We start from the raw sequence: 27,362 nt of genomic DNA, 5'->3' as shown, positions 1-27,362 counted from the left end.
TGCACCGAAAGAGCGCGGAGACCGTACGGAAGGGCCCCCGTTTGGTGCAGATCCCTCCATATCGGCTTCGTTGAAGTCCCTTCTGGAGGCTCAGTTTGTGGAACTCATGCACACCATGGGTCCCCGGCTAATTGCCTCGATCCAGGGTGACCTCCCGGTTCCGGTCCCGAGGGGCGGGCCTCCCCCTCCTCCGCGCCACTCGACCTCGTTGCTCGGTGTGGTGGAGCGACGGGTGGTGTCCGGCTCATCGAGGCGGTCCTCGGTTAGTGACATGCCTCCCTTGGAGCTGATTCCATCGAGGAAGGCCCCTTCTGGAGAGATGCCTCCCTTGGAACTGATTCCCTCGAGAAAAGCCTCCCTTAGTGAACTGCCTCCTTTGGAGCCTATTACTCCGCCCCATGACACAGTGTGGCGTCCACCTTCGAGGCCTCCCAGTCCTGGGCATAGCAGGGGGCAGGACGTGTTCTTCCGGACCCCCTATCAAGCCTGGGCGGCTTCTGGGGAGGTACCTAATCTTCCACCTCTTCGATCGACAGTGTCGAGTCCTATCTGCTCCTTGGAGGCTTCTGGGGACCAGTATTCTCACAGGCGGGCTTGATCCCCGTCCAGGCATCGAGAGGGGCATCGATCCAGACATTCTTCGAGGCATTCCTCTCGACACTCGACAGTCTCGCCTCAGAAGAAGTTGCCCCGGATGGGATATTCTGCTTCAGCTGGGTCTCCTCCTCCGGGCCCGGAGTTCGAGGATCCTGAGGTTTTTTATTCGCCCTGTTGTTCACAGGCCTCGGTGGAGCCCGAAGCCTCGACTTCGTCTAGTCCTTCTCGAAGACCGGCGCTGGCGGACCAGCTGTCTTTTTCCTCATTTCTCAGACAAATGGCGGATGACATGGACATTACTCTCAATGCAGGGTCTCGATACTCAAAGGAGTATCTCGATACCATGCACTTGCCTCGTCCTCCGGCCGAGTCCTTACGCCTACCCTTGCATAAGCTCCTCGATCAGACCTTCATGAGGTGCTTTGAGTCTCCTTACTCTATCCCTGCGGTCCCTGGAAAGTTGGATGCTCGGTACCGCACGGTGCATCATAAGGGCTTCGAGGGACCTCAGCTTTCTCATCAGTCCCTCTTGGTCGAATCCTCGCTCAAGAGGTCTCATCCAGGCCAAGTGTATGCTTCGGTGCCTCCGGGCCGCGAGGGCAGAACCATGGATAAGTTTGGGCGACGCATCTATCAGAATGCTATGATGACGTCTCGAGTCCTGAATTATAATTTCCACTTTGCCACCTATTTGGAATTTTTTTCTACCTGTGCTTCGAAAATTCACGCCATACATCGAGTCTCAGGCTCGATTTGAGTTTGAGGAAGTGGTTGCTTCGCTGTCCCAGCTTCGTCTTCAGTTGATGCAATCGGCCTATGATGCTTTTGAGCTCTCGGCCAGAGCGGTGGCCTGCTTTGTGGCGATGCGCCGTTTGGCCTGGTTGCGGACCATTGACATGGACCCGAATCTTCAGGACCGCCTGGCGAACGTCCCGTGTGCTGGGACGGATCTTTTCGACGAATCCATCGAATTAGTCACGAAGAAGTTGTCTGATCATGAAAAGTCCTTCCAGTCCATTCTTAGGCCGAAGCCTAAGTCTCAGCAGTCTCGACCCTCTCGACCGCCATTGATCTATCAGCGACGCTATCAGCCAAGGCAAGCTCCGCCTGCACAGCAACCTGCAAAGCGGCAGCCCCCCCAAAAGGCTCAGCAAAAGTCCCAGGCGTCTGCTGTCCCTAAGGCTCCTCAGCCTTTTTGACTGTCTCGTCGAGGGCATAACCAGTCTCGTTCTGCCTCCCCCTGTTTTTCCCATCGGAGGGCGCCTCAATCAGTTTTATCATCGCTGGGAGGCCGTAACCACCGACCTCTGGGTCCTTACTATCATCAGGGAGGGGTACTCTCTTCAATTCCATCGGGTCCCTCCGGACCAACCTCCAAGAGAGTATCCTTCCAACTTGACTCAGACCGCCCTTCTTCTTCAGGAAGCTCAGGCTTTGCTCCGGCTTCATGCCGTCGAGCCAGTCCCTGTGGACCAACACAACCGGGGGTTTTACTCCCGGTACTTCCTTGTTCCGAAGAAGACGGGCGACCTGCGACCCATTTTGGACCTCAGGGTCCTCAACAAATTCCTAGTCAAAGAGAGGTTTCGCATGCTGACCCTTGCTTCTCTCTACCCCCTCCTCGAGCAGAATGACTGGTTATGCTCTCTGGATCTCAAGGAGGCCTACACTCACATTCCCATTCATCCGGCCTCTCGCAAGTTCCTCAGATTTCGGGTGGGACATCTGCATCTACAGTACCGAGTGCTCCCTTTCGGTCTGTCCTCGTCTCCCAGAGTCTTCACGAAGTGTCTGGTGGTGGTGGCCGCTGCACTCCGGAACCAGGGTCTTCAGGTATTTCCCTACCTCGACAAATGGCTCATCAAGGCTCCCTCGGCCTCGGGGGTCATCTCGGCGACCCTGTCCACGATTCTGTTCCTGCAGAGTTTGGGATTCGAGATCAACTTTCCCAAATCTCATCTACAGCCTACACAGTCGCTCCCCTTCATCGGGGCGGTCTTGGATACCATACGTCTCAGAGCATTCCTTCCTCCTCAGCGCCTGGATGCTCTTCTTCATCTCTGCCAGTCTGTGTCTTCTCACCAGTCCATCTCAGCGAGACACATGATGGTCCTCCTGGGCCACATGGCCTCTACAGTTCATGTGACGCCGTTCGCCAGACTCCATCTCAGGATTCCTCAGTGGACCCTGGCATCTCAGTGGACTCAGGTGTCGGATCCGTTGACTCGACACATCATCGTCACTCCTGCTCTTCGGCAGTCTCTACTTTGGTGGATGACCTCTTTGAATCTATCCAGAGGTTTGCTGTTTCACTCTCCTCCCCACCAGAAGGTCCTCACGACAGATTCCTCGACCTATGCCTGGGGAGCGCATCTGGATTGGCTTCGCACTCAGGGATTCTGGACCAGTGCGGACCGACTCCATCAAATCAATCTTCTGGAGTTCAGAGCCATCTTCAATGCTCTTCAAGCATTTCAACATCTGCTTCACGACATGGTGGTCCTGATTCGCACAGACAATCAGGTGGCCATGTATTATGTAAACAAGCAGGGGGGCGCGGGCTCGGCCTCCCTCTGCCAGGAAGCTCTCAGAGTCTGGGATTGGGCGGTTCGCCACAACGCCTTCCTCAAAGCTGTCTACATTCAGGTGAAGGACAATGTCTTGGCGGACAACTTGAGTCGTCTCCTCCAGCCTCACGAATGGACTCTCCATTCCGACCCCCTTCATCAGATCTTTGCTCAATGGGGGACGCCTCAGATAGACCTCTTTGCGGCTACTCACAACTTCAAACTGCCTCGCTTTTGCTCCAGGATCTACACTCCTCATCGCCTCGAGGCAGATGCCTTTCTGCTGGATTGGGGGAATCGCTTTCTGTATGCGTTTCCTCCGTTTCCTCTCATTCAAAAGACTCTAGTCAAGTTGAGATCCGACCAGGCCACCATGATTCTAATAGCTCCTCGGTGGCCCAGGCAACCTTGGTTCTCCCTTCTGCTTCAACTCAGCAGCAGGGAGCCGGTTCTTCTTCCAGTGTTTCCGTTGCTACTTACTCAACATCAAGGATCACTGCTTCATCCCAATCTGCAGTCTCTCCACCTGACAGCTTGGTTCCTCTCAACGTAACTCCTCACCAGTTTTCCCAGGCGGTGAGGGATGTCTTGGAGGCTTCCAGGAAGCCTGCTACTCGTCAATGCTACTCCCAGAAATGGACTAGATTTTCTTCCTGGTGTGTTTCCAATTCCAAGGAGCCTCAGCGAGCCTCCCTATCCTCTGTATTGGACTATCTTCTACACCTGTCTCAGTCTGGTCTCAAGTCTACATCTATACGAGTCCACCTGAGTGCTATTGCGGCTTTCCATCAGCCTCTGCAAGGGAAACCTCTCTCTGCCCATCCTGTGGTTTCCAGATTTATGAAAGGACTTTTTCATGTCAATCCTCCTCTCAAACCGCCTCCAGTGGTTTGGGATCTCAATGTTGTCCTTTCTCAGCTTATGAAACCCCCTTTTGAGCCTCTGGGCAAGGCTCCACTAAAGTTTCTCACTTGGAAAGTGGTTTTTCTGGTGGCCCTCATATCTGCTCGCAGGGTCAGTGAGCTTCAGGCCTTGGTGGCGGACCCACCTTTCACAGTATTCCATCATGACAAGGTGGTCCTCCGCACTCATCCAAAATTCCTACCTAAAGTGGTCTCTGAATTTCATCTTAACCAATCCATTGTACTTCCAGTGTTTTTTCCAAAGCCTCATTCTCATCCTGGAGAATCAGCTCTACACACTCTGGACTGTAAACGTGCTTTGGCTTTCTACTTGGATTGCACCAAACCACACAGAACTGCTCCTCAACTTTTTGTCTCCTTTGATCCAAACAAGTTGGGACGACCTGTATCGAAGCGCACCATCTCCAACTGGATGGCAGCTTGTATCTCTTTCTGCTATGCCCAGGCTGGATTACCCCTTCCCTGTAGGGTTACAGCCCATAGGGTCAGAGCAATGGCAGCCTCTGTAGCCTTCCTCAGATCGACACCGATTGAGGAGATTTGTAAGGCTGCCACTTGGTCCTCGGTTCATACATTCACCTCTCATTATTGTCTGGATACTTTCTCCAGAAGGGATGGACAGTTTGGCCAAACAGTGTTACAAAATTTATTCTCCTAAGTTGCCAACTCTCCCACCATCCCATTGAGGTTAGCTTGGAGGTCACCCACTAGTGAGAATACCTGCCTGCTTGTCCTGGGATAAAGCAATGTTACTTACCGTAACAGTTGTTATCCAGGGACATCACGTCCCACCCACCTCCCCTGGGTTGGCTTCTCTGCTAGCTACCTGAACTGAGGAGACACGCCCGGACCATCGGGCGGGAAGGCACTGGCGCATGCGCGGTGCGGGCATCTCAAAACTTCTGAGTTTCTTCAAGCAAGACATGCTTGTGAGACGTCCGTATCGGGGCTCTGTCGGATGACATCACCCACTAGTGAGAATAGCTGCCTGCTGTCCCTGGATAACAACTGTTACGGTAAGTAACATTGCTTTGCAGACCCCTCCCACGTCCAACAGGGCTTGTTCTAGGCGTTTTTGACTTGGATGAAAATGTGGTATAAAGATGGACAATTTAGCGGCTTGGATGATCAGATCAGCAGGACGTATAGTTAGACGATTTTCGAAACAAAAACAAATTTAGACGTATTTTTCGAAAATGTGTCCTAAGCTATTTTTTACCTTGGACGACTTGCAACTTGGATGAAAACGGACTTAGATGTTCCTTTCATTTATGCCCCTCCATGTTATTGAACTCTATGGGCTCCTTTTCCTAAGCTGCGAAAGTGTTTTTAGCGCATGCAGCAATTTAGCGCGCGCTAAACCCGTGCTATGTGGCTAGAACTAACGCTAGCTCAATGCTGGCATTAGCGTGTAGCGCGCGTGGCAATTCAATGCGTGTTAAGCGCAATATCACAGCTTTGTAAAAGGAGCCCTATGTCCTACCAACATTTTAGGAAGCAATTGAAAATATATTTTTCTAAATTTTAGGGTACTGAAATATTTTATTCAATTGTTTTAGTTCTTAATTTTTGTGAGCCGCATAGAACTTATGGGTTGTGCGGTATAGAAATGAATTTTTATGCTATGTTGTTACAATAAAAATGGAGATGAGTGCATTGTAACGGTGGTGAGTCAGGAGGGGATGATTTAATTCAGTTACTTTATGGACTGAATCACTTGCAAATTTACATGAACAATTGTATTCCTCTTTAGATGTGTTTGAATGTTCTGTAGGTTTCAAATAGATTTTCAGAATGACTTTTGTTTTTGATCCACCCTCTCAGCTCCTTATTTCTGCCATTGTTTTTTCTAGCCACCCCCTTCAAGGAAGCCAGAAATAATCTGTGTGTCGTATCTAAACTCCGTCCTTTCTGTCTTGCTGCGCTGCATGACTGGAACAAACTGCCTGAATCCCTTTGGCAGGCTCCATCTCTGGCAGTGTTAAAGTCCAAGTTAATAGCTCACCTCTTTGAGACTGCTTTCAACTCCTAACTCTTCTCACCTTGGGTTCTGCATCCCCAACTCTCTATATCATGTCTGTCCAAGTTAAATTGTAAGCTCTTCTGAGCAGGGACTGTCTATTTAATGTCAAAATGTGCCATGCGCACACCCTTCAGCGCTATAGAAACATGATGGCAGATAAAGGCCAAATGGCCCATCCACAGTAACCATTATCTCGTTCTCTCTCTGAGAGATCCCACGTGCCTATCCCAGGCCCTTTTGAATTCAGACAGTCTCTGTCTCCACCACCTCCTCCGGGAGACTGTTCCACACATTTCCTTAAATTACTCTTGAGCCTATCACCTCTTAACTTCATCCTATAGAACTGTTAAATAGTAGCAGTAGTAATATGTGCTTACAATAAAGAAAAGGGTATAGTAACATAGTAGATGACGGCAGATAAAGACCCGAATGGTCCATCCAGTCTGCCCAACCTGATTCAATTTAATTTTTATTTTTTTTTTTTCTTCTTAGCTATTTCTGGGTACGAATCCAAAACTCTACCAGGTACTGTGCTTGGATTCCAACTGCTGAAGTCTCCGTCAAAGCCCTGCCTAGCCCATTCTCAACTAAACAGCCATATACGGACACAGACCGTGCAAGTCTGCCCAGTACTGGCCTTAGTTCAATATTTAATATTATTTTCTGATTCTAGATCCTTTGTGTTCATCCCACGCTTCTTTGAACTCCGTCACTTTTTTCTTCTCCACCACCTCTCTCGGGAGTGCATTCCAGGCATCCACCACCCTCTCTGTAAAGTAGAATTTCCTAACATTGCTCTTGAATCTACCACCCTCCAACTTCAAATTATGTCCTCTGGTTTAAGCATTAACTCTTCTGACAGCTGCAGAATGAGTTAACCACCTACTCTTCCTCAGACATTGCATTAGAGCATCAATGTTAGAAGATCATTTGCTCACCCTTTGGGTCTTTTAGAAACATAATGGCAGATAAAGGCCATATGGCCCATCCAGTCTGCCCATCCGCAACATCCACTATTTCTTCCTCTCCTATTGGCTAAGGCTCTTTACACTTGCATTGTGAAGTCATAGAGAATTATTGTTATAGAAACATGACTGCAGATAATGGCCAAATGGCCCATCCAGTCTGCCCATCTGCAGTATCCACTATCTCCTCCCTAAGAGACCCACGTGCCTGTCCCACACTTTATTGAATTAAGCCACTTTTTCCTCTGCTTCTGCCTTTAATAGCTAATTCCTTCATTAACATGGAATGTAAATGAACTGTATGCTAATGTGAGAGTCTGCGCACAGCTCATGCACAAAACTTATTTTTAATATAGGGCACCCACAACATTGTGTATGATGTTGTGGCTAGAGAATGACACGGTGATAAAATTCATCACCGTTCCCGTCCCCGCGGATAACCGCGGGAAATCCCATGTCATTTTCTTTTTTTTTTTTAAATGGAAACTTTTATTGAAAAATATATCAAAGTATACAACAAAAGCACACCACAGTAACAAGCATGTGGATACAAATCAACGGTGCTGTCAGCGAATAAAACAGCCATGTAAACCCCAACCACTCAAATACAAACCACAAATCAGCAATCCCACAACACAAGCTCCCCACCCACCCCCCCAAAGACAAAGCACAATGCCCACACCACCCCAAGAGAAAGGATCTCATAATCTCACCCAGAAAATTAGTAATAATAGAGTCTCCCCAAGCTCAAACTCCCAATTAACCAACCAACCCAACCCCCCGCTCTCCCCTCCCACTAATCCCTATAGAGGCCCGAAACCGGCGCCAGACATGTGCATAGCCATGGTGTTTACCATGCCTTAAGGCCGTCAACTGGTAGAGGAGCTGCCAGGAAGTCAAGCGCTGCTCCACCATATGCCAAGTGGGAGAACGCCCCTGATTCCACAAGGACGCTACAGCCAACCGGGCAGCAGTGAAGGCTAATTTGCAAAATAGAGAGTCTCCCCCATCCAGATCCAATGGGTGCCAAAACAACAGGGCATGTCTCCAGTCAACCGGAACCCGCAAAGCAAGAATCCAGGAGACCCGAGAGAACACCTCATGCCAAAAACCACTCACCCGCCCACAAGACCACCACATGTGTAAGTAGGTGCCCACATCCCCTCCAACAAAGAGCATTCGCCCCTCCGCGCCAATGAGCCATAGCCTGAGGCGTATAATACCACCTGAAGAGGACTTTATACCCATTCTCAACCAACAAAGCTGCAATGCCCGCCGAAGCGACTTCTCTCCAGATATCTCCCCAGGTCTCCAACGAAATATCAGATCCCCAATCCCCTTCCCAGGCTAGCATATAAGGCAAGGGTCGAACCCCCCGACCATTAAGACACCTGTATATAGCAGACAAAGCACCCTTTCGGAGTGTCGGGCCCAACAATAACTCAAATGGGGTCTTTCCCACCCGTAAGTCCCGGAGGGCCCCCGAGGCCCGCAAATAGTGAACCACTTGCAAGTAGGGGAACAAATCCCGATCCAGAAGATCATACCGACCCTGCAGCTCAGCGAAAGATCTAAGACCGCCCGACAGCGGATCCCACAATTGACCCACACACACCAGTCCATGAGACTCCCACCTAGCAAAGTCGCCCGCTCCCCAACCAGGCGCAAAGACCACATTATAACGCAGCGGCGTATACCACGAATGGCGCCTACCCAATAACAGACAGCTCCGAGTCATCTTCCAGACCCGTAAAGCGGTATCAACAGATGACAATGCTCGCTCGAGCCGTATCCTCCCAGGTACCCAAGGCCTATGCAGCAGGGGAACCCCAACAGACAGGCGTTGCTCAAGCTCCACCCACAGCTTAGGGTCATGCGTTTGCCACTCCAACAGAGCACGCAACTGGGCCGCCTGGTAATACTTCACCACATCAGGGACAGCCAACCCCCCATCACCCCGACCCAAGCACATAACCGACCTACGCACCCTAGACCGCCGGCCAGCGCAAATAAAAGCAAAAATGCGCCACTGTACCCCCTCCATCGTACGCCTACTCACCCAGAGCGGCAACACCTGAAACAGGAACAAGAGACGAGGCAATATCATCATCTTCACAATTTCCACCCTACCCAACCATGAAAAATATTGATCCTTCCATCTGGCCAAATCGCGCTGGATACTACGAAAAAGCGGGGGAAAATTAAGATCATAAATCTCCGTTCCGGGCGGGCCCAAATAGATCCCCAGATAGCGCATAGACTGCTGAGCCCAGCGAAACGGAAACCGAGCCCGTAGGAAATCCACTCTATCAGGGGGTAAATTAACATTAAGCAGCTCAGATTTCCCAATATTAACTCGGAACCCCGACACCCCTCCGAACTCCTCCAGCTCCTTCAAGATAGCCGGCAAGGATCCCTCGGGATCCTCCACCGTGAAAAGAAGATCATCCGCAAACAAAGACATCTTATAGTTACTGTCCAGGACCGAAACCCCCCTAATATTCGGATTCAGACGATATAACCATACTCCTTCCCTTTGACTCACAAGACCCCACTACAACAGATAACCTGGTAAAAACCCTAGAAATAGTGGAAAACTGGATGACAGAACACAAACTGAAGCTCAATCCAGACAAAACTAAATTTCTACTGCTTGAAAAAGACAAAACCCCCTCGATAACAGAACTAGAAATAAAAACCACCAAATATCCTATACAGACCACTCTCAAACTCCTTGGAGTAACAGTAGATAGATGCTGCACTCTTCAGGTGCAAATCAACAAAATCACTCAAAAAGCATTCTTTACCATGCGCAACCTTCGCAAAATTAGAAAATTCTTCGGCAAAGTTCAATACAGACTCATAGTTCAATCCCTAGTCCTAAGTCTACTGGACTATTGCAATATCCTCTACCTTCCTTGTCCCACCTACCTAATAAAACAACTACAGACTGTCCAGAACACCGCCCTCAGACTGATCTATTCCCTTCGAAAATTTGACCACATCACCAACGCCTTCCTAGATTCACACTGGCTTCCAATACAAGCCCGCATCCAATTTAAGCTATATTGCATAATATTCAAAACATTAAACGGAACGGCACCCTCCTACTTAAACAACCGCCTAAATAGGAACCTCTATTCCAGACAAAGGAGAACCCAGTCCCCTTTCTCCTACCCCCCTTATAAAGGAACTAAGCGCAAAAAGATGTACGACAACCTACTAGCAACACATGCAGCTAAATTGGACCCCTCCATCACCAACCTACTGACAGCTTCAACTGACCTCAAAGCTTTTCGAAAAGAAATCAAAACCATACTATTCAAGAAATACATCCTAATTTCCTAACCCCACTCTTCTCCCCTCTCTCCCCTTTTTAGGATCCTCCCTTCAAAATGTGATTTTGACCTAACGCCTCTAACTGTATTCCTCTTCCTGAAAACGTCCAGCTATCGTTTAGATGTATTAGGCCCTACGTCGTTAATTGTATTCCTATTCCTGGAAATGTCCAGTTATCTTTTTGTTGTAATCCGCTTAGAACTGCAAGGTACAGGCGGAATAGAAGTCATTAATGTAATGTAATGTAATGTAATTCATCCGCACCCGCTGCGCTAGAGGTTCCACGGTCAAGGCAAAGAGTAGCGGGGAGAGAGGGCACCCCTGACGCGTTCCTCGGCCCAAAGAAAAAGTATTAGAGTAACTCCCATTCACTTTAATACAACCAACAGGACAAGTGTAAAGAATCCGAATCCATTCCTGCATACGGGGGCCCAGACCCACATAATCTAACACTCGAAACAAAAAGGGCCAGGAAACCCTATTAAAAGCCTTCTCAGCATCAACCGATAAGAAGACCGCCTCCCGTCCACTACACCGCGCCCGCTCGAACAGGTTATACACCCTACGCGTGTTATCCCCCACCTGCCTCCCCACCACAAAGCCCGATTGATCCGGATGTATCAACCGAGGTATCCAACTCATCAGTCTGTCCGCCAAAATCCGTGTAAATATCTTCGTGTCCACCCCTAGCAAGGATATCGGTCTATAGGAAGCACAATGAAGGGGGTCTTTCCCCGCTTTGGCCAACACCGTAACACCCGCTAAACGCATGAAAAACGGTAGCGCACTGGTACCCTCCAATGAGTTAAGAAAGCTGAGCAGGGGAGGCAACAACAGATCTTGAAACCGCTTGTAATAGCGGACAGTAAAGCCATCCAGCCCAGGTGATTTGCCAAGTTTCATTGAACGCAAAGCACCTCGAGCCTCAATTAACGTTAGGGGACGATCAAGCCGGGCCACATCCACCAGCGCAATCCTAGGCATTCCCACCGAGGTTAAATAATCATCAAGAGCAGGCGGGGACCCAGCCGCTTCCGGGGAATATAGATGCGAGTAGTATTCTACAAAACGTGCTCGGATATCTTCATCTTTACGCAACAGTGTACCCGAAGCCGCCCGAACCGACAGTATTTGATTACGCGTCTGCCTCATCTTCAATCGATGGGCTACCAGTCGGCTAGCCTTATTAGAAAACTCAAAGTATTTTTGTTGTAATAACTGCAAATTGAATTGTAGACGCTCCAGATCCAACGCTTGGAGATCTCTGCGTGCCTGGAACAAACGTTCCCGCAATACTACATTCCAAGGTCGGCGCTTATGAAGACTCTCCAGCCTCCCAATAGTATGCAACAAGACCGCCGCCTCCTCCCTACGTTTACGCTGCCGAGCTGAGGCCAAAGCAATCAATCTGCCCCTCAACGTAGCCTTCAAACCCTCCCAAACCGCTTCCTTCGAAGCCCCACAATCCAAATTCATCTCCAAATACTCCCGTAACCATCCCTCAATTTGAACCACGACCTCCGGGTCGTCGAGGAGACTATCATTCAAACGCCAAAATTTCATTCCCGAGCTACCCCCCTCCCCCCGGAATCGGGTCCACACAGGAGCATGATCCGACCACGTAATCGCTTCTATCCCCGCCGATTCAACCCGCCGAAGCAGCCCCCGCTCAACAAATAAAGCATCTATTCTAGAGTAAGTGGTGTGTAGCCCAGAGAAGTATGTGTAATCCCTATCCAAAGGATGCAGCCAGCGCCAACTGTCAACTACATTCAGAGCAGCCAGCGCCTCCTTCAACGCCTTGCGCTCCCTCCTCCCATAATGGTCCGCCCTCCCCGAATTATCCAAACGCGGAGTCACCGTAAGATTAAAATCCACACCCAAAACCAAAGCTCCCTCCTTGAATCGGAGAATGCGAGGTACCAGATCGCGAATGAAGGCCCCCTGACCCTCATTAGGGGCATAGACGTTGACCAAAGAATACAAACACCCCTCAATGAGAATCTCCAACATGATATACCGCCCCTGAGGATCCCTAACCACCCTTTGCACTTCACTCCGAAGCCCCATACGGATGAGAATGCCCACCCCTCCCCTCTTAGATGTACCCACCCTAGAGGCCCAAAATGACTGAGGAAAGCAGGAATCCCGAACCAGATATTCATGAGTCGGGAGCAGATGTGTTTCCTGAACAAAGCAAACATCCGCTTTCAAACGGATCAGCTCCCTATAGAAAGCCCTCCTCTTATTGGGAGAATTGAGACCCCGAACATTGTAGGAGACTAACCTAAAACCCCCCATATTGCAAAGAATACCAAAAAGAGAAAGATCCTACCCAGCCCCTGTCTCCCCAGCAACCCCCTCCCCCCTACCTCCCCTCCCCCCCCACCCCCCTCTCCCCCATGTGAGAGTCCACAGATCTCCCACCAACATACAAGGAATGTAACAATCCCCGAGGCCCCTGTCACACCACCCCACAACTAGACAAAATTATCAAATAACAAACATCACCCACCCCAGATCAAACACATCTGTCCATCCACCCTCCACCATCCACTCCCCACCTCCAACCCGCTATCCCTCCAAACTCTCCCTCTGCATCCCACCCCCCACCCCTCCATAGCATATCCAGTCCAGAAATGTCCCTCCAAGAACACCTCCCCATAACTAGAACATAGGAGCCCAGTCACCCAGGGCAAACTTCACCCCCACAGGAGGAACAGCCCTCCGGTAGCGCAAGGGGGAAGGAACAGCAAAGCAAAGTTAGCAGCCCTCCAGCAAGGGAGACTACTTTAAGCGGAAGCAGTATTCTGAAGCGAGGGGCCACCGCCTCGGCCCCCCCTCCCACTTCGGGATCCTCGATCCACTCGCTGCCATCTAGAGGCGGTAGGTAGCCCCACGCGACTGGGCCTCGCACCCACGGAAGAAGCAGGCTCCTCCGGAACTTCGATGCCTGCTTGTTGCAGAAGGGTTCGGGCTTCACGAACTGTAGTAACTCTGGTATGCACTCCATTGATAGTAATGACCACTCCAAACGGATAAATCCAACGGTAGCGCAGATTGCTACGCTGCAGAGCCTTAGTCACTTCTCGGAACGCCCTGCGTTTCTGGAGTGTACTTGCCGCCAGATCTTGATAGAATTCCAGCCGGTGACCCTCCCAGGTCACCGTGCCCATTTCTCGGGCTCTACGGAAGATCTGTTCTTTAAGCACAAAGCTCCGTAGACACAGCACAATATCTTTAGGCTGATCAGATGTGCGGGGCCCCAGTGCCCGATGAGCACGCTCAAGACCCGGATCTAGAGTGTCATTCTGCAACAGCCAACGAAGCAAAGTAGTAGTGGTAGTGCTGACATCCTTATATTCCGGCAATTCAGGTAAGCCCCGCACCCGCAAGTTATTACGCCGGGTGGGGTTCTCCAGGTCTTCCACCTTATCTAGCAGAAGCTAGATCCGCGGCGGCACTCTCCAAGGAGCGTTGCATCCCGGTCATTGTCTCCTCGCAGCTGTCCATTCGCATTTCCACCACTTCTACGCGATTGCCCACTTCCACGAGGTCCGTGCGCAGCTCCTGCACCACCTCCTGGACCTGCACCGCCACAGCCGAAATCTCGGCTTTCACTTCAGAAATCCAGCGCTGCATATCAATCTTGGTTAGGGGGTCCGCGGGGGAGCACTCTGGGACTGGTTCGGTTACCATTGCAGCCACCTCCGCTATAGCCCCACTCGAGTTCGCCGCCTCACCTCCGCCGGTCTCCAGGCCCGCACTGCCACGTGCTGTCCGGCTCAGCGCTTGTTCCAGCGTGCGCTGGCCGGTTTTCTCCGTCGGGAGTTTTTTACGCGTTGCCATGGGGTCTCTGCTCCTTGCACTCTTCTCCCCGTTGCCAGAAAATAAAGTTTAGTGCCTTTTTCACAGCGAATTTGACAATTTAGCACCGGGCCCGAACGGAGCTCTGAGATCAAGCTCCCGTTCGCATCGGTGACGTCACTTCCTCCCTCCCCATGTCATTTTCTAGTGTCTATTTCAACCTCAGTCCTTCTACACCAGCATTTTTCAATGCAAAGCTTGAGGGACAGGGTTGTGGCCATTCATACTCTGATTCTTATGTGAGCCAAGGATAATGAAGCCATTGTGACATCACTGATGTGATTGGCTCATAGGCACTGGTGGAATGAGGCATTATGACATCACAATATCTGCTCTGGATACCAGAGACTGTCATTCTGTAGTGTCTGTTTCAACCTCAGTCCTTCTACACCTGCATTCTTCAAAGTAAAGCTTGCGGGTCAGTGGTTGTGGCCATTCATACTCTGATTCTTCCCTCTCTTCTTAAAGAATGACATGAAGATGGTTTCCAGCGGTTATCCGCGGGGACGGGAACGGTGATGAATTTTGTCACCGTGTCATTCTCTAGTTGTGGCCATGTTACTCCAGTCTTCAAGATAATATGTAGAAATAAAAACATAAACAAAAAAACACCTTTTATATTGGACTAACTTAATGTGGTTTACGATTAGCTTTCAAAGGTATCATATTTTCCTTTTTTTTTATTTCTACATATTACCTTAACATTGTGTATAAAATTAGAGCTAAACTGTCCACAAAGCCAAGTGCACTATTGCATTGGCCTCTCTGTGGGTGGCTGTTTGCTTTGGATTATTGTTTTAAAAACTTTGCACAAGTTTGCATTGAGTCTTACCATGGGAAAACACCCACAATGATTGCACCTGCTTTTTCTGCAAGTACTTTAGCTGGGTAAAACGATTCGTGTAGTTTATAAAATCCAGAATAGCTTCTCTGACCTAAGCCTTTCAGAGAGGGCGGAGAATTTTCACAAGACCATTTTTTACATTAAAAAAAGCTGTTTTACAAAGAGAACTGAAAATGACCCCCCCACAAACTGGAAAATAATTTGGAAAAACATGTAAAATGTCGTTATTCCATTAGCAGAGAGCCTCAGCTATGAAGATGTGCTACCCTCAGGTCCTTTTTTCTCTCCCCTAAACCTGTAATATTCTCTTTCCTTCCCCATAAGAATAGCCTTACTGGGTAAGACCACTGGTCCATCTAGCCCAGTATCCCGTCTTCATGGAAGCCAGTCCAAGTCACAAGTACCTGGCAAAAACCCCAAAAGTTGCAGCATTCCATGCCACCGATCCAGGGCAAGCAGTGGCTTCCACCATGTCTGTCTCAATAGCAGACTATGGACTTTTTCTCCAGGAACTTGTCCAAACTTTTTAAAAAACCAGCTACATTAACTGCTCTTACCACATCCTCTGGCAATGCTTTCCAGAGTTTAACTATTCTCTGAGTAAAAAAAATTATTTTCTCCTATTGGTTTTAAAAGTATTACTAGAATTACAGATCTCTGGTCTTGGGATTCAGACCTAAGAATTTATTTTTTGGCATTCTGAACTTCATGCAAGTAAGGATCTCACTTTCAGGGCACAAATGACCCTTTCTCTTGCATTCCCTAGCTTCCTTGGTAAAGCTAAGGAACCAAAGGTTGTTCCCAAATTGGGTCATCCTGATGTAACCTAATGGTTAGGTTGAGAACCAGGGAAGCCTGTTTCAAACTGCAGTGTTCCTGAACTTGGGCAAGGCACTTAACCCTCCACAGCCTCAGGTACAAACTTAGATTAAGAGCCTTCCAGGGACAGGAAAATACCTTCTGTACCTGAATGTAACTCACCTTGCACTACAACCGAAAAAGGTTATGAGCTAAATCCATACGAATTGCCATACTGGGACAGACCGAAGGTCCTTCAAGCCCAGTAACCTGTTTCCAGCAGTAGTCCCAAGTACCTAGCTAGATCCCAAATAGTAAAACAGATTTTTTGCTGCTTATCCTAGGAATAAGCAGTGGATTTCCTCAACCTATCTCAATAATGGCCTGTGGACTTCTCTTTTAGGAAATTATCCATGCCTTTTTTAAACCCCGCTGAGCTAACTGATTTCACCATATTCTCCGGCAATGAATTCCAAAGTTTAATTACATGTTGCGTGAAGAAATATTTTCTCTAGTTTGTTTTAAATCTATTACTTAGTAGCTTCATCACATGCTGCCAAATGTCTTCCCACTAAAGACCACCACCCTGGTTCTCCTTTCCTTACTTAGATTAACACAACTGTGATTTTTTTTTTTATTCATTAAATGTTAAATATGTTTATCTTTGTAGACATGGTTATGTTAAACATAAATGTAACACCTTTTAGGTCCATTCATTTGATGGCACCAAAGAAGAAGCAGCTGCTATAATTGATTTGGATCTTTACATTGGAATTAATGGTTGGTAAGTATTTTTCCCTTAAAACTAAGCCTCCTGATTTGAATAGGATTAAAAATACCCTGCATTGCTTACCTGTCTTTCTCCCTATTAAAGAACCAGTGACAACTGCTTGGTGAATATTAGGGTTACCAGATATCCAGGAAAACCCAGACATGTTCTCATTTTAGAGGACTATTCAGATGCCTGGATGGATTTTCAAAACCTGGCAATTGGAAGGCCCTGAGCATGGGGCTGCGTCTGGAGGTCCTCTGAGCATGCGTGGATGCGACACAATGATGTCGCACACATGCGCTTGATGTCATTGCATTGCACCCGTGGATGCTCCGAGGCCCTCCAGGCATGGCCAGGACTCGGGAAAGAAGAAATGAGGTTTGTGTGGGGCAGAACGGGGCAAGGTCACATCCTCTTTTTTAATTTTTTTTTTCATGAAGAAAGCTGTTAACCCTACTGAATATTGATTCAAAATGTAGAAAAAAAAAACATAGAAAAATGACGGCAGAAAAGGGCCAAAGCCCATCAAGTCTGCCCACTCTATTGACCCTTCTCCTTGATTTTGCTCACCACCCCCTGCCCTTACCTCATTAGAGATCCCACATGAATATCCCATTTATTTTTGAAATCTGACACGCTGTTGGCCTCAATCACCTGCAGTGGGAGTTCATTCCAATGATCGACCACCCTCTCAGTGAAGAAATACTTTCTGGAGTCACCATGAAATTTCCCTCCCCTGATTTTCAGCGGATGCCCTCTGGTGGAAGAAGGTCCTATAAGACGGAAGATATCCTCTTCCACCTCGATACGACACGTGATATATTTAAATGTCCCGATCATGTCCCCTCTCTCTCTTCGTTCTTCAAGTGAGTACAGCTGCAATTTATTCAGCCTTACTTCATACGGAAGATCTTTGAGCCCTGAGACCATCCTGGTGGCCATCCGCTGAACTGACTCCATTCTCAGCACATCTTTCCGGTAATGTGGTCTCCAGAATTGAACACAATATTCCAAATGAGGTCTCACCATGGATCTGTACAGTGGCATTATGACCTCTGGCATCCTGCTGATAAAACCTCTACGGATACAACCCATCATTTGCCTTGCCTTAGAGGAAGCCTTTTCCACTTGATTGGCAGTTTTCATGTCATCACTAATGATTACTCCTAAATCCCGTTCTTCCGTGGTCCTAACTAAGGTCTCACCATTTAACGTGTAAGTCCTGCACAAATTTCTTTTACCCAGGTGCATCACTTTGCATTTTTTAGCATTGAAGTTAAGCTGCCAAGTCGATGACCATTGTTCTAATAGTAGTAGGTCCTGTGTCATATTGTCAGGCATAGTGCTTTTACCTACTATGTTGCACAGTTTGGCGGCGTCGGCGAACAATGATATTTTTCCTCTGAGCCCTTGGGTCATATCACTTATGAATATGTTGAATAGGATTGGACCCAAGACCGAGCCCTGTGGTACTCCACTGGTCACATTCGATATTTTGGATGGGGTACCGTTTACCATCACTCTCTGAAGTCTACCGCTCAGCCAATCCTTAACCCATGCAGCTAGTGTTTCCCCTAATCCCAGCGATTTCAACTTGTTCAATAACCTACGGTGAGGGACGCTGTCAAAAGCTTTGCTGAAGTCCAAATACACTACGTCCAGGGACTCCCCGGCATCCAGTTGTCTTGTTACCCAGTCGAAGAAGCTAATCAGATTTGATTGGCAGGACCTGCCTTTGGTAAATCCATGTTGATGGGGATCACGTAGATCTTCATCCAGGATTGTATCAAGTTTCTGTTTGATCAGTGTTTCCATGAGTTTGCATACTATGGATGTGAGACTTACCGGTCTGTAATTCGCCATCTCTGTCCTGCAGCCCTTTTTGTGGAGTGGAATAACGTTAGCTGTTTTCCAGTCCAAGGGGACTCTTCCCGTGCTTAGGGAGAGATTGAAGAGCACAGATAATGGTTCCGCCAGGACTTCCCTCAGCTCTCTGAGCACCCTGGGGTGTAGGTTGTCTGGTCCCATGGCTTTGTTTACTTTGAGTCTTGAAAGTTCGCAGTTGACGCTACTGGGCGTAAACTTGAAGTCTTGAAACGGGTCTTTCTGGCTTTCCCTTGTCCGTAAAAGTGGACCGGATCCCGGCTTCTCACAGGTGAAAACCGAGCAGAAGTATTCATTTAGTAGTTTGGCCTTAGTGGAATCCGATTCTGCATAATTCCCGTCCGATTTCCTGAGTCGTTCTATCCCATCTTTGTTTCTTTTCCTGTCACTAATATACCTAAAGACGGATTTATCCCCTTTCTTAATGTTCCGCGCTAGATTCTCCTCTATTCGGAGCTTGGCCTCTCTGACTGCCTTCTTGACAGCTTTAGACCTGTCCTGATAGTCTTCTTTTGTCTCCTGCTTTCCTAAATGTTTGTAGGCAATAAATGCTTTTTTCTTCTCCTTAATGAGGTCCGAAATTTCAGTACTGAACCACTGGGGTCTTTTGTTTCTCTGACTTTTGCTGACCGTTTTTGCGTAGCGATTTGTTGCTTCATGCAGGGTGGATTTCAGAGTCGACCACATATTCTCCACGTTGTCAGTTTGTGCTTGGTTTTGCAGCTCCCGATGGACAAAATCTCCCATACGTTCGAAGTCTGTGCCTCTAAAGTTGAGGACTCTCATAAGAACATAAGAACATAAGAACTGCCATCTCCGGATCAGACCCATGGTCCATCGAGTCCGGCGATCCGCACACGCGGAGGCCCAGTCAGGTATACACCTGATGTAGTTTTAGTCACCCATATCCCTCTATGCCTCTCATAAGGAGATGTGTATCTAATTTGCCTTTGAATCCCAGCACAGTGGATTCCTTAATAACCTCCTTTGGGAGAGCATTCCAGGCGTCTACCACTCGCTGCGCAAAACAGTACTTCCTGACATTTGTCCTGGACTTGTCCCCCCTTAGCTTCAAACCATGTCCTCTTGTCCGTGTCGCGTTGGACAATGTAAATAATTTATTTTCCTGCTCTATTTTATCGATGCCTTTCAGCATTTTGAACGTCTCGATCATGTCCCCTCGCAGCCTCCTCTTCTCAAGGGAGAACAGTCCCAGTTTCTTGAGTCGTTCCTCATATTCCAAGTTCTCCATACCTCTTATTAACTTCGTTGCTCGTCTCTGCACCCTCTCCAACAGTTTTATATCCTTCTTTAGGTTGGGAGACCAATGTTGGACACAGTATTCCAAGTGTGGTCTGACCATTGCTCTATAAAGCGGCATTATGACTTTCTCCGATCTACTCGTGATTCCTTTCTTTATCATGCCTAACATTCTGTTTGCTTTCTTTGCCGCTGCCGCGCATTGTGCCGACGGCTTCAGGGTCCTATCTATCAGTACACCCAGGTCCTTTTCTTGTTCGCTCTTACCCAGAGTTGCGCCTGACATTCTATACTCGTATTCCTTATTCTTACTACCTAAATGCATTACTTTGCATTTCTCCACGTTGAACTTCATCTGCCATTGCTCTGCCCATTTCTCTAACTGATACAAGTCGCTTTGGAGTTCCTCGCTATCCTCCTGCGATCTGATTGCCCGGCATAGCTTTGTGTCGTCTGCAAACTTAATGATCTCACTGGATATTCCGTCTTCCAGGTCATTGATATAAATATTAAATAGGATTGGCCCAAGCACCGAGCCCTGGGGCACACCACTAGTCACTTTCTCCCAGTCTGAGAACTTCCCATTTATGCCCACTCTCTGCTTTCTGTTTTCCAACCATTTGCCTATCCACCTTTGTATATCTCCCTCTATTCCATGGCTTTGTAGTTTCCTGAGAAGCCTTTCATGTGGAACTTTGTCGAATGCTTTCTGGAAGTCCAAATATATTATGTCCACCGGCATTCCACTATCAATTTGCTTGTTCACGGTCTCGAAAAATTGAAGTAAATTCGTTAAACATGATTTCCCTTTCCTGAACCCATGTTGGCTGGGTTTCATCAAGTCGTGTGTATCTAGGTGCCGGACTATGCTATCCTTGATCAGTGCTTCAATCATCTTTCCAGGGACAGACGTAAGACTCACAGGTCTGTAGTTGCCCGGTTCCCCTCTCGATCCTTTTTTGAAAATTGGCGTGACATTCGCTATCTTCCAGTCCTCTGGTATCTGTCCAGTTCTGATTGTCAGATTGGCAAGTTTTTGCAATAGCTCTCCGATTTCAACCTTCAATTCCTTTAAAACTCTCGGGTGAATTCCATCCGGTCCAGGGGATTTGTCACTTTTAAGTTTGTCGATCTGGTAGTAGATCTGGTCCAACTCCACTTCAACTGTGGTGAGGCTGTCTTCTATTACTCCACTAAACACTTTCACTGCTTCTGGTATTTTAGCGGTATCCTCCTCCGTAAAGACGGACGCAAAGAAGGAATTTAGTTTGTCAGCAATTTGTTTATCTTCCTTGATGTACCCTTTTCTTCCCTGGTCGTCCAGGGGTCCCACCGCCTCTTTTGCGGGTTTTTTTCCCTTTCACGTATCTAAAGAAGGGTTTGAAGTTTTTTGGCTTCTTGCGCTATTTTTTCCTCATAGTCCTTTTTGGCATCCCTCACCGCCTTGTGACATTTCTTTTGATCATCTTTATGTATTTTCCATGCTTCGATTGTTTTCATGTGTTTCCATTTTTTGAAAGAGTCCTTCTTTTCTTTTATGGCTACCCTCACCTGTCTGGTAAGCCATGCCGGTTCTCCCTTACCTTTTGTTCTCCCCTCTTTGGAGATCCTTGGAATGTGGAGATTTTGTGCTTCTGTGATAGTATTTTTCAGTAGGGACCATGCCTGGTCTACCGTTTCAAGTTTGTCCACCTTTTTCTTGAGTCGTTGTTTCACCATGGCTCTCATGCGATCGTATTTGCCCTTTTTAAAGTTAAAGGTTTTGGTTAAGGTTTTGGCACGTTTTCTATTCCCGATGTCAAGCTTAAAGTTGATCACATTGTGATCGCTCGTCCCCAGCGGTACCGTAACTTCTACTTCTTTTGTCGGTCCCGTGAGGCCATTTAGTACCAAGTCCAGGGTGGCGTTGCCTCTTGTCGGCTCTTTTACCATTTGTTCCAGGAAGCAATCCCCTAGCACCTCCAGGAACTTGGCCTCCTTGCCGCAGTTGGAGGTTCCTAGTTTCCAGTCTATCCTCGGAAAATTGAAGTCTCCCAATATTATTACATTGCCCGTCTTGCATTCTTGTTTGATTTCCTCTATCATTTCTGAGTCAGTTTCCTCCGCCTGTCCTGGGGGACGATAGTAAAGGCCAATTTTCGTGTCTGCGCTGTTTTGGCCAGGAATCTTGACCCAGAGGGACTCTAGCTTCTCTTTCGTTTCCGTCGTAGCCACTTCAACAGATTCTATTCCTTCCTGAACATATAGGGCAATACCTCCACCTTTCTGCCCTACTCGATCTCTTCTATATAGTTTGTATCCCTGTAGTACGGTGTCCCATTTGTTTTCTTCATTCCACCATGTTTCTGTTATGGCAATGATTTCCAACTTATCATGTCTTGCTATTGTCTCTAGTTCCCCCATTTTGTTTCCTAGACTTCTAGCATTCGTATACATACATTTGAGTTCTCTTCGTGTTACCTTTTTGGACTTTCTACTCTTTGCTGTCCCTACTGTTTCTTTCACGTTATCCTTAACTGCTCCAGTGTTGTCTCCCTTGTTTGCTGTGCGGTCATCCCCTCCTGTGTCTGAGTTGTCCCTTCCTGCCTTGTCTTCCTTATTTGCTGTCAGGTCGTCCCCTCCTGTGTATGAGTAGTTGCCCATGGCTCCTTCATCGGGGCATCCTGTCGTCCGTGCCATCTTGAGGTTAAGCCATATCATGTTGTGGTCGCTAGAGGCCAGCGTATCGCCTACCGATACTTCTGTGACACTGTCTCCATTGGTGAGTACCAGGTCCAGTATCGCCTGGTTTCTAGTGGGCTCCAGTACCATTTGTTTGAGTCGTGTACCCTTTATGGAGGTTAATATTCTTTTGCTGCCACAGGTAGTTGCAGAGAGTGTGTTCCAATCTGCATCAGGCATGTTGAAGTCCCCAAGCAGAACTGTGTCTCCACGCAAAGTGATGTTCTCTATATCCTTGATCAGTTCTATATCCTTATCTTCCTGTTGTCTTGGAGGTCTATATACCACACCAAGGTATAGGCATTTTTCGTTCCCTCTGGCCAGGTTCACCCAGAGGGATTCCCCGGAGTATCTAACATCCGTGATTCTAGTAGTCTTGATGTTTTCTTTAATGTATAGTGCTGCCCCTCCTCCTAACTTGCCCTCTCTGTCTCGACGAAGCAAGTTGTAACCTGGTATAACCATATCCCACCCGTGCGAGTCCGTGAACCAGGTCTCAGATATTGCCACCACATCTAGGTCTGCGTTCCTTATTTCAGTCTCCAAGTCCAGTATTTTGTTGCCCAAACTGTGTGCATTAACATACATAGCCCTCCATACCTTATTGTTGTTAAGTCCCTGTGAAGAGATTCCCTTCTTATTTAGTGTGACTCCTATTTTATTGTGTATAGTATGGGTACTTACCTTGGACTCAGAAGTGTGGTTGTGGCTCGCCACCTCAGGATAGTTTCTTACTGCTCTGGAATCACGTCAGATCTGTGCATTGAGTATGATTCCTTCTGTAAAGCACTTTCACAAAAATTGTAGATAAATACGTGGACCCCCCTGTGTGATGTCCTTTTTGGCTGCTTAAAGAATTTCAAAAGTAATGACTCAAATGTTAAAATATGGAGTTCTAAAAATGGAAGTTGCACCTTCCCAGTGGAAATGCCTTGATGTTTTTAAGTGGTAGTTCTCTTAAGTGTTCTCCAGATAAAATGTAAGCCAAGAATTACATCTTAGTATAAATCATGTTTTATTGGCACATCATCAATAAACACACAAGACAACACGACCATACAACAAGGTCGCGAACATCAAATGTACCATCAAACACATTTTCACCCCAACCAAAGAATCCCCCCAATCCCCACCCACTCCAAATCCCAAACCCCCACCCCAACCCAAACCCACACCAGGAGACCCATTCCATACCCAAAAACCCCCCAGCAAGAAAGGATTATGCTGAGCAAGCTGTTTGCTTATGCCGCTCAGCACAGATCAAACAAAACAAGAGATCCAATTCCCATCCTCCCTCCCACAATGTGTAATCCAACCCTACCCCCTGAACTCCACATACGTCCAACCACTCATACCTACCTTCCACACTCTCCCAAACATCCACCCACCAACCCGGGGAAAACAGCTGAGAGCATAAGGTATCAACAACAGAGTGAATTCAAGACCATACTTCTGGCCCTAGGGGAAAGCGAGGAAATGTAGGGGTCCCAGGTCTGCAGGAAAATCTTCGACCGCCGGACAGATAATCGAGCATGGCGCTGCTCCAAGAGCATCAAATTATGAAAACGATTCCTCCAAGCCCAGTAAGCAGGCGCTATGTCTTGCGTCCAAACGCTAAGAATGATCTTCTTTCCTATAACAGCACCCTTCCGGATCAGCAACCGATGTCTCCGAGCAGGCACTCGCAAAGATTCATATCTATCCAAAAGCAAGCCTACCGGAGACATCGGAATAGCGTGACCAACCAGCCGCTCCAAAAAGCGGAGTACGGCTCTCCAAAAGACTTTCACTCGAGGGCATCCCCAAAATGCATGAAAAAAGGAGTTGCAACCCAGTGTACACTTAGGGCAGATTGGAGAAGAAATGCCCCCAACCTTGTGGACCCGCTCTTGGGAAAAATACGCTCTATACACCACTCGAAATTGGCATTCCCTCAGTTCTGCACTAATAGAAATAGAAGAGATACGACCAATAAGGGAAGGAAAGTTCAGGGACTCACCAGGTATGCCCAGATCTCTACCCCAGCGGTTCTCCAGAGCCGTATAAGACTTCTGAGGAGTAAGCCGCCGCAAAGCCCCATGCAACGCAGACACCGTCAAGCCACAAGCATAAAATTGGGCAAAAAATAGACGAAATTGGTTACCCAATCGGAACCGCAAGCCCGGGCGCGCCAAGGATCCCACATAATGATGAATTTGCCGGTACGCAAACAGACCTCCCACACCCAAAGAATGAAGCATGGGAAAATCTCCCCAAGGTCTCATCGCCCCTTCCTCATCCAATAAATGCTCAAGAAGAAGAAACCCCTCACCAGTCCATCGCACAAAGACCGAGTTATCACAGCCAGGCAGAAACTGCGGATTCCCCCGTATAGACAACTGATCCGAAACTTGATGGTCCCCCCCCAGTAACCCTACCAATGCCTTCCACGAAAAACGCCACGACCTAAGGATGAAACTAGAACGGAACGCGGGAGGCAAGAGGCGAACAGGTAACTGAGACAGCGAAAACAAGTGCCAAGGAGAGAAAAGAGCATGTTCAAAGTCCCGAAAAAGATAGTCATCACTCTGTAAGCACCAGTCACCCAAAAATCGCAACAAGCAAGCCAGATTATAGAGGCCAATATCCGGGAGCCCCACACCCCCGATCCCTCCCGAGCCGAACAGATAAGAGATCGATATCTGAGACTTCTTGCCCTGCCAGAGGAATCGGGTCAGCTGCCTATGAAGCCGTTGAAGATCGCTACGACGCAGACAAAGAGGCAGCAACTGGAGTACATACAACCAGCGGGGAAAAATAACCATCTTATACAACTGAACCCTTCCATAAAAAGAGAGAGGTAGAGACATCCACTTTGCAAAACAACCCTCCGTAGCGGCCAACAAAACATCTACATTAGCACGATATAACCGACCCACACTGCTCGTGAGTTGCACTCCCAAATATTTAAATACGCCATCCGCCCACCGTAAAGGAAACTGCCCCGGCCACTCCAAGCGCACCGCCTCGGCCGTAGCTAATGCCAAAGATTTATCATAATTCAATTGGAAGCCCGAAAAATCGCCATACTCCGTAAAAAGCGACATAAGAGCAGGAAAGGATTCCCACGGGGAGGTCAAATGAACCAACAAATCGTCTGCAAATGCCGAAATCTTAAACTCTCGGCCGCCAAGAGAAACACCCCGAACCGCCGGATTAGCAGAGATTTCGCGAATTAAGGGATCCAAGGTGAGCACGAAAAGAAGAGGAGACAAGGGGCAACCCTGTCTAGTACCCCGCTGAATTGGAAACACCGCCGAAGAAACTCCATTAACCAGCACCCTAGCCAGCGGATCATGATATAATGCAGCCACCGCATCACTAAAGAAACCACCCATACCATAATGTTGAAGAGTACAAAACAAAAAATCCCACAAAACCCTATCAAAGGCCTTATGGGCATCAAAACTGACCAGCAAAGAAGAAACCTGCTCCCGCTCCACCCACTCCAGCGAAGCCAATATAGTACGTAAATTGCGAGTGGACGACCGACCTTTGACGAACCCAACTTGAGGCTCCGCCACCAGAGAGGGCAAAATACCCGCCAACCGGTTGGCCAACAATTTAGCAAAGAATTTAGCTTCAGCATTCAACAGGGATATGGGGCGATACGAGGAGGCCTGTAATGGGTCCTTGCCGGGCTTAAGCAGAACCACAATCTGAGCAACCCGAAGAGAAGGCGGAAGAGCCCCCTCTCGTACCGCAGTGTTAAACACATCAACCAGAACTGGGGCCACGTCCGCAAGTAGAAGTCTATAGAATTCACTGCGAAAGCCATCGGGCCCCGCCGCCTTCTGCAGCGGAGAACTACCAAGAACCAGCGATAGCTCTTCAACTGTAAAAGGAGCTTGCAAACGCGCATTCTGAGCTTCTGTCACCACCGGATGAGAGACCTGATCCAAATAAAGATCACCCGCCAACGAAGAAACCGGTGGAGCAGCATACAACTCCTGGAAATAATGATGAAACACCGCCGCCATATCCTCATCTTTGTGGACCAAACCACCATCTGCCCGGCGGAGATGGAGAATTGGGGAAAACCCCTTAGCACGTCGAATCAAATTTGCCAGAAGCTTACCGCTCTTATTAGCATGCAAATACAGTTGAAATTTATAGTATGCCAAAGACTTCATAGCCCGATCATGTAATAGTTCCCGCAACGACAACTGCGAAGCCAATAATAACGCTCTATTGATTCCGGTGGGATGAGCCCCATAGCGGCGACGATCATCCTGAACCTGGCGCTCCAGCCGGAGCACCTGACGATCGCGCCTTTTTTTCTTTCGGCTAGAGTAAGCAATGATCTCACCCCGCAACACCACTTTAGCAGCCTCCCAGTAAAGAAATGCGTCACCCCTATGAGACGCATTGTGAAAAGCATAGTCCTTCCATTTATCTACCAGGAAAGCATGAAACTCCTGATCAGAATAGAGCGAGAGAGGAAACCGCCAATGAAAGCCCCCAGGGGTATCTCCAGGAAACTCTAAAATAAGAACAATCATAGCATGATCCGAAACATCATATCCCCCAATCTCCGCCGAGCTCACCTGCGAAAACAGGGAATCCGTGAGCAACCAATAATCAATACGGGACTGCGTTGCATGGGCACTAGATGTGTGAGTGTAATCGCGGTCGCCAGGATGTAACACCCGCCACACATCAATCAAAGACATAGAAGAGGCAAACAAGGGAAGGCCTCTATTCGGGGCATACCTGTCGTGAGGAAGGGGATTAGATTTGTCAATAGTGGGATCAAAAGCTTG

General features: G+C 48.1%; 1 protein-coding gene across 2 annotated transcripts in view; it reads left to right on the top strand.

Moving 5' to 3' along the window:
- Window positions 1-27,362, top strand: part of LOC117355587 (putative deoxyribonuclease TATDN1) — a 66,847-nt gene that overhangs the window by 29,176 nt on the left and 10,309 nt on the right. For both annotated transcript variants that reach the window (XM_033934355.1, XM_033934354.1), the window contains exon 9: window positions 16,631-16,707. In XM_033934355.1, coding sequence (XP_033790246.1) covers window positions 16,631-16,707 — 77 coding nt within the window. The remainder of the gene's footprint in view (window positions 1-16,630; window positions 16,708-27,362) is intronic.

This window comes from Geotrypetes seraphini, chromosome 2 (assembly GCF_902459505.1).
Source record: "Geotrypetes seraphini chromosome 2, aGeoSer1.1, whole genome shotgun sequence".
NCBI classification, from domain to species: domain Eukaryota; kingdom Metazoa; phylum Chordata; class Amphibia; order Gymnophiona; family Dermophiidae; genus Geotrypetes; species Geotrypetes seraphini.
The sequence above is the reverse complement of the archived record's forward strand: the minus strand, read 5'-3'. Positions and strand labels throughout refer to the sequence as shown.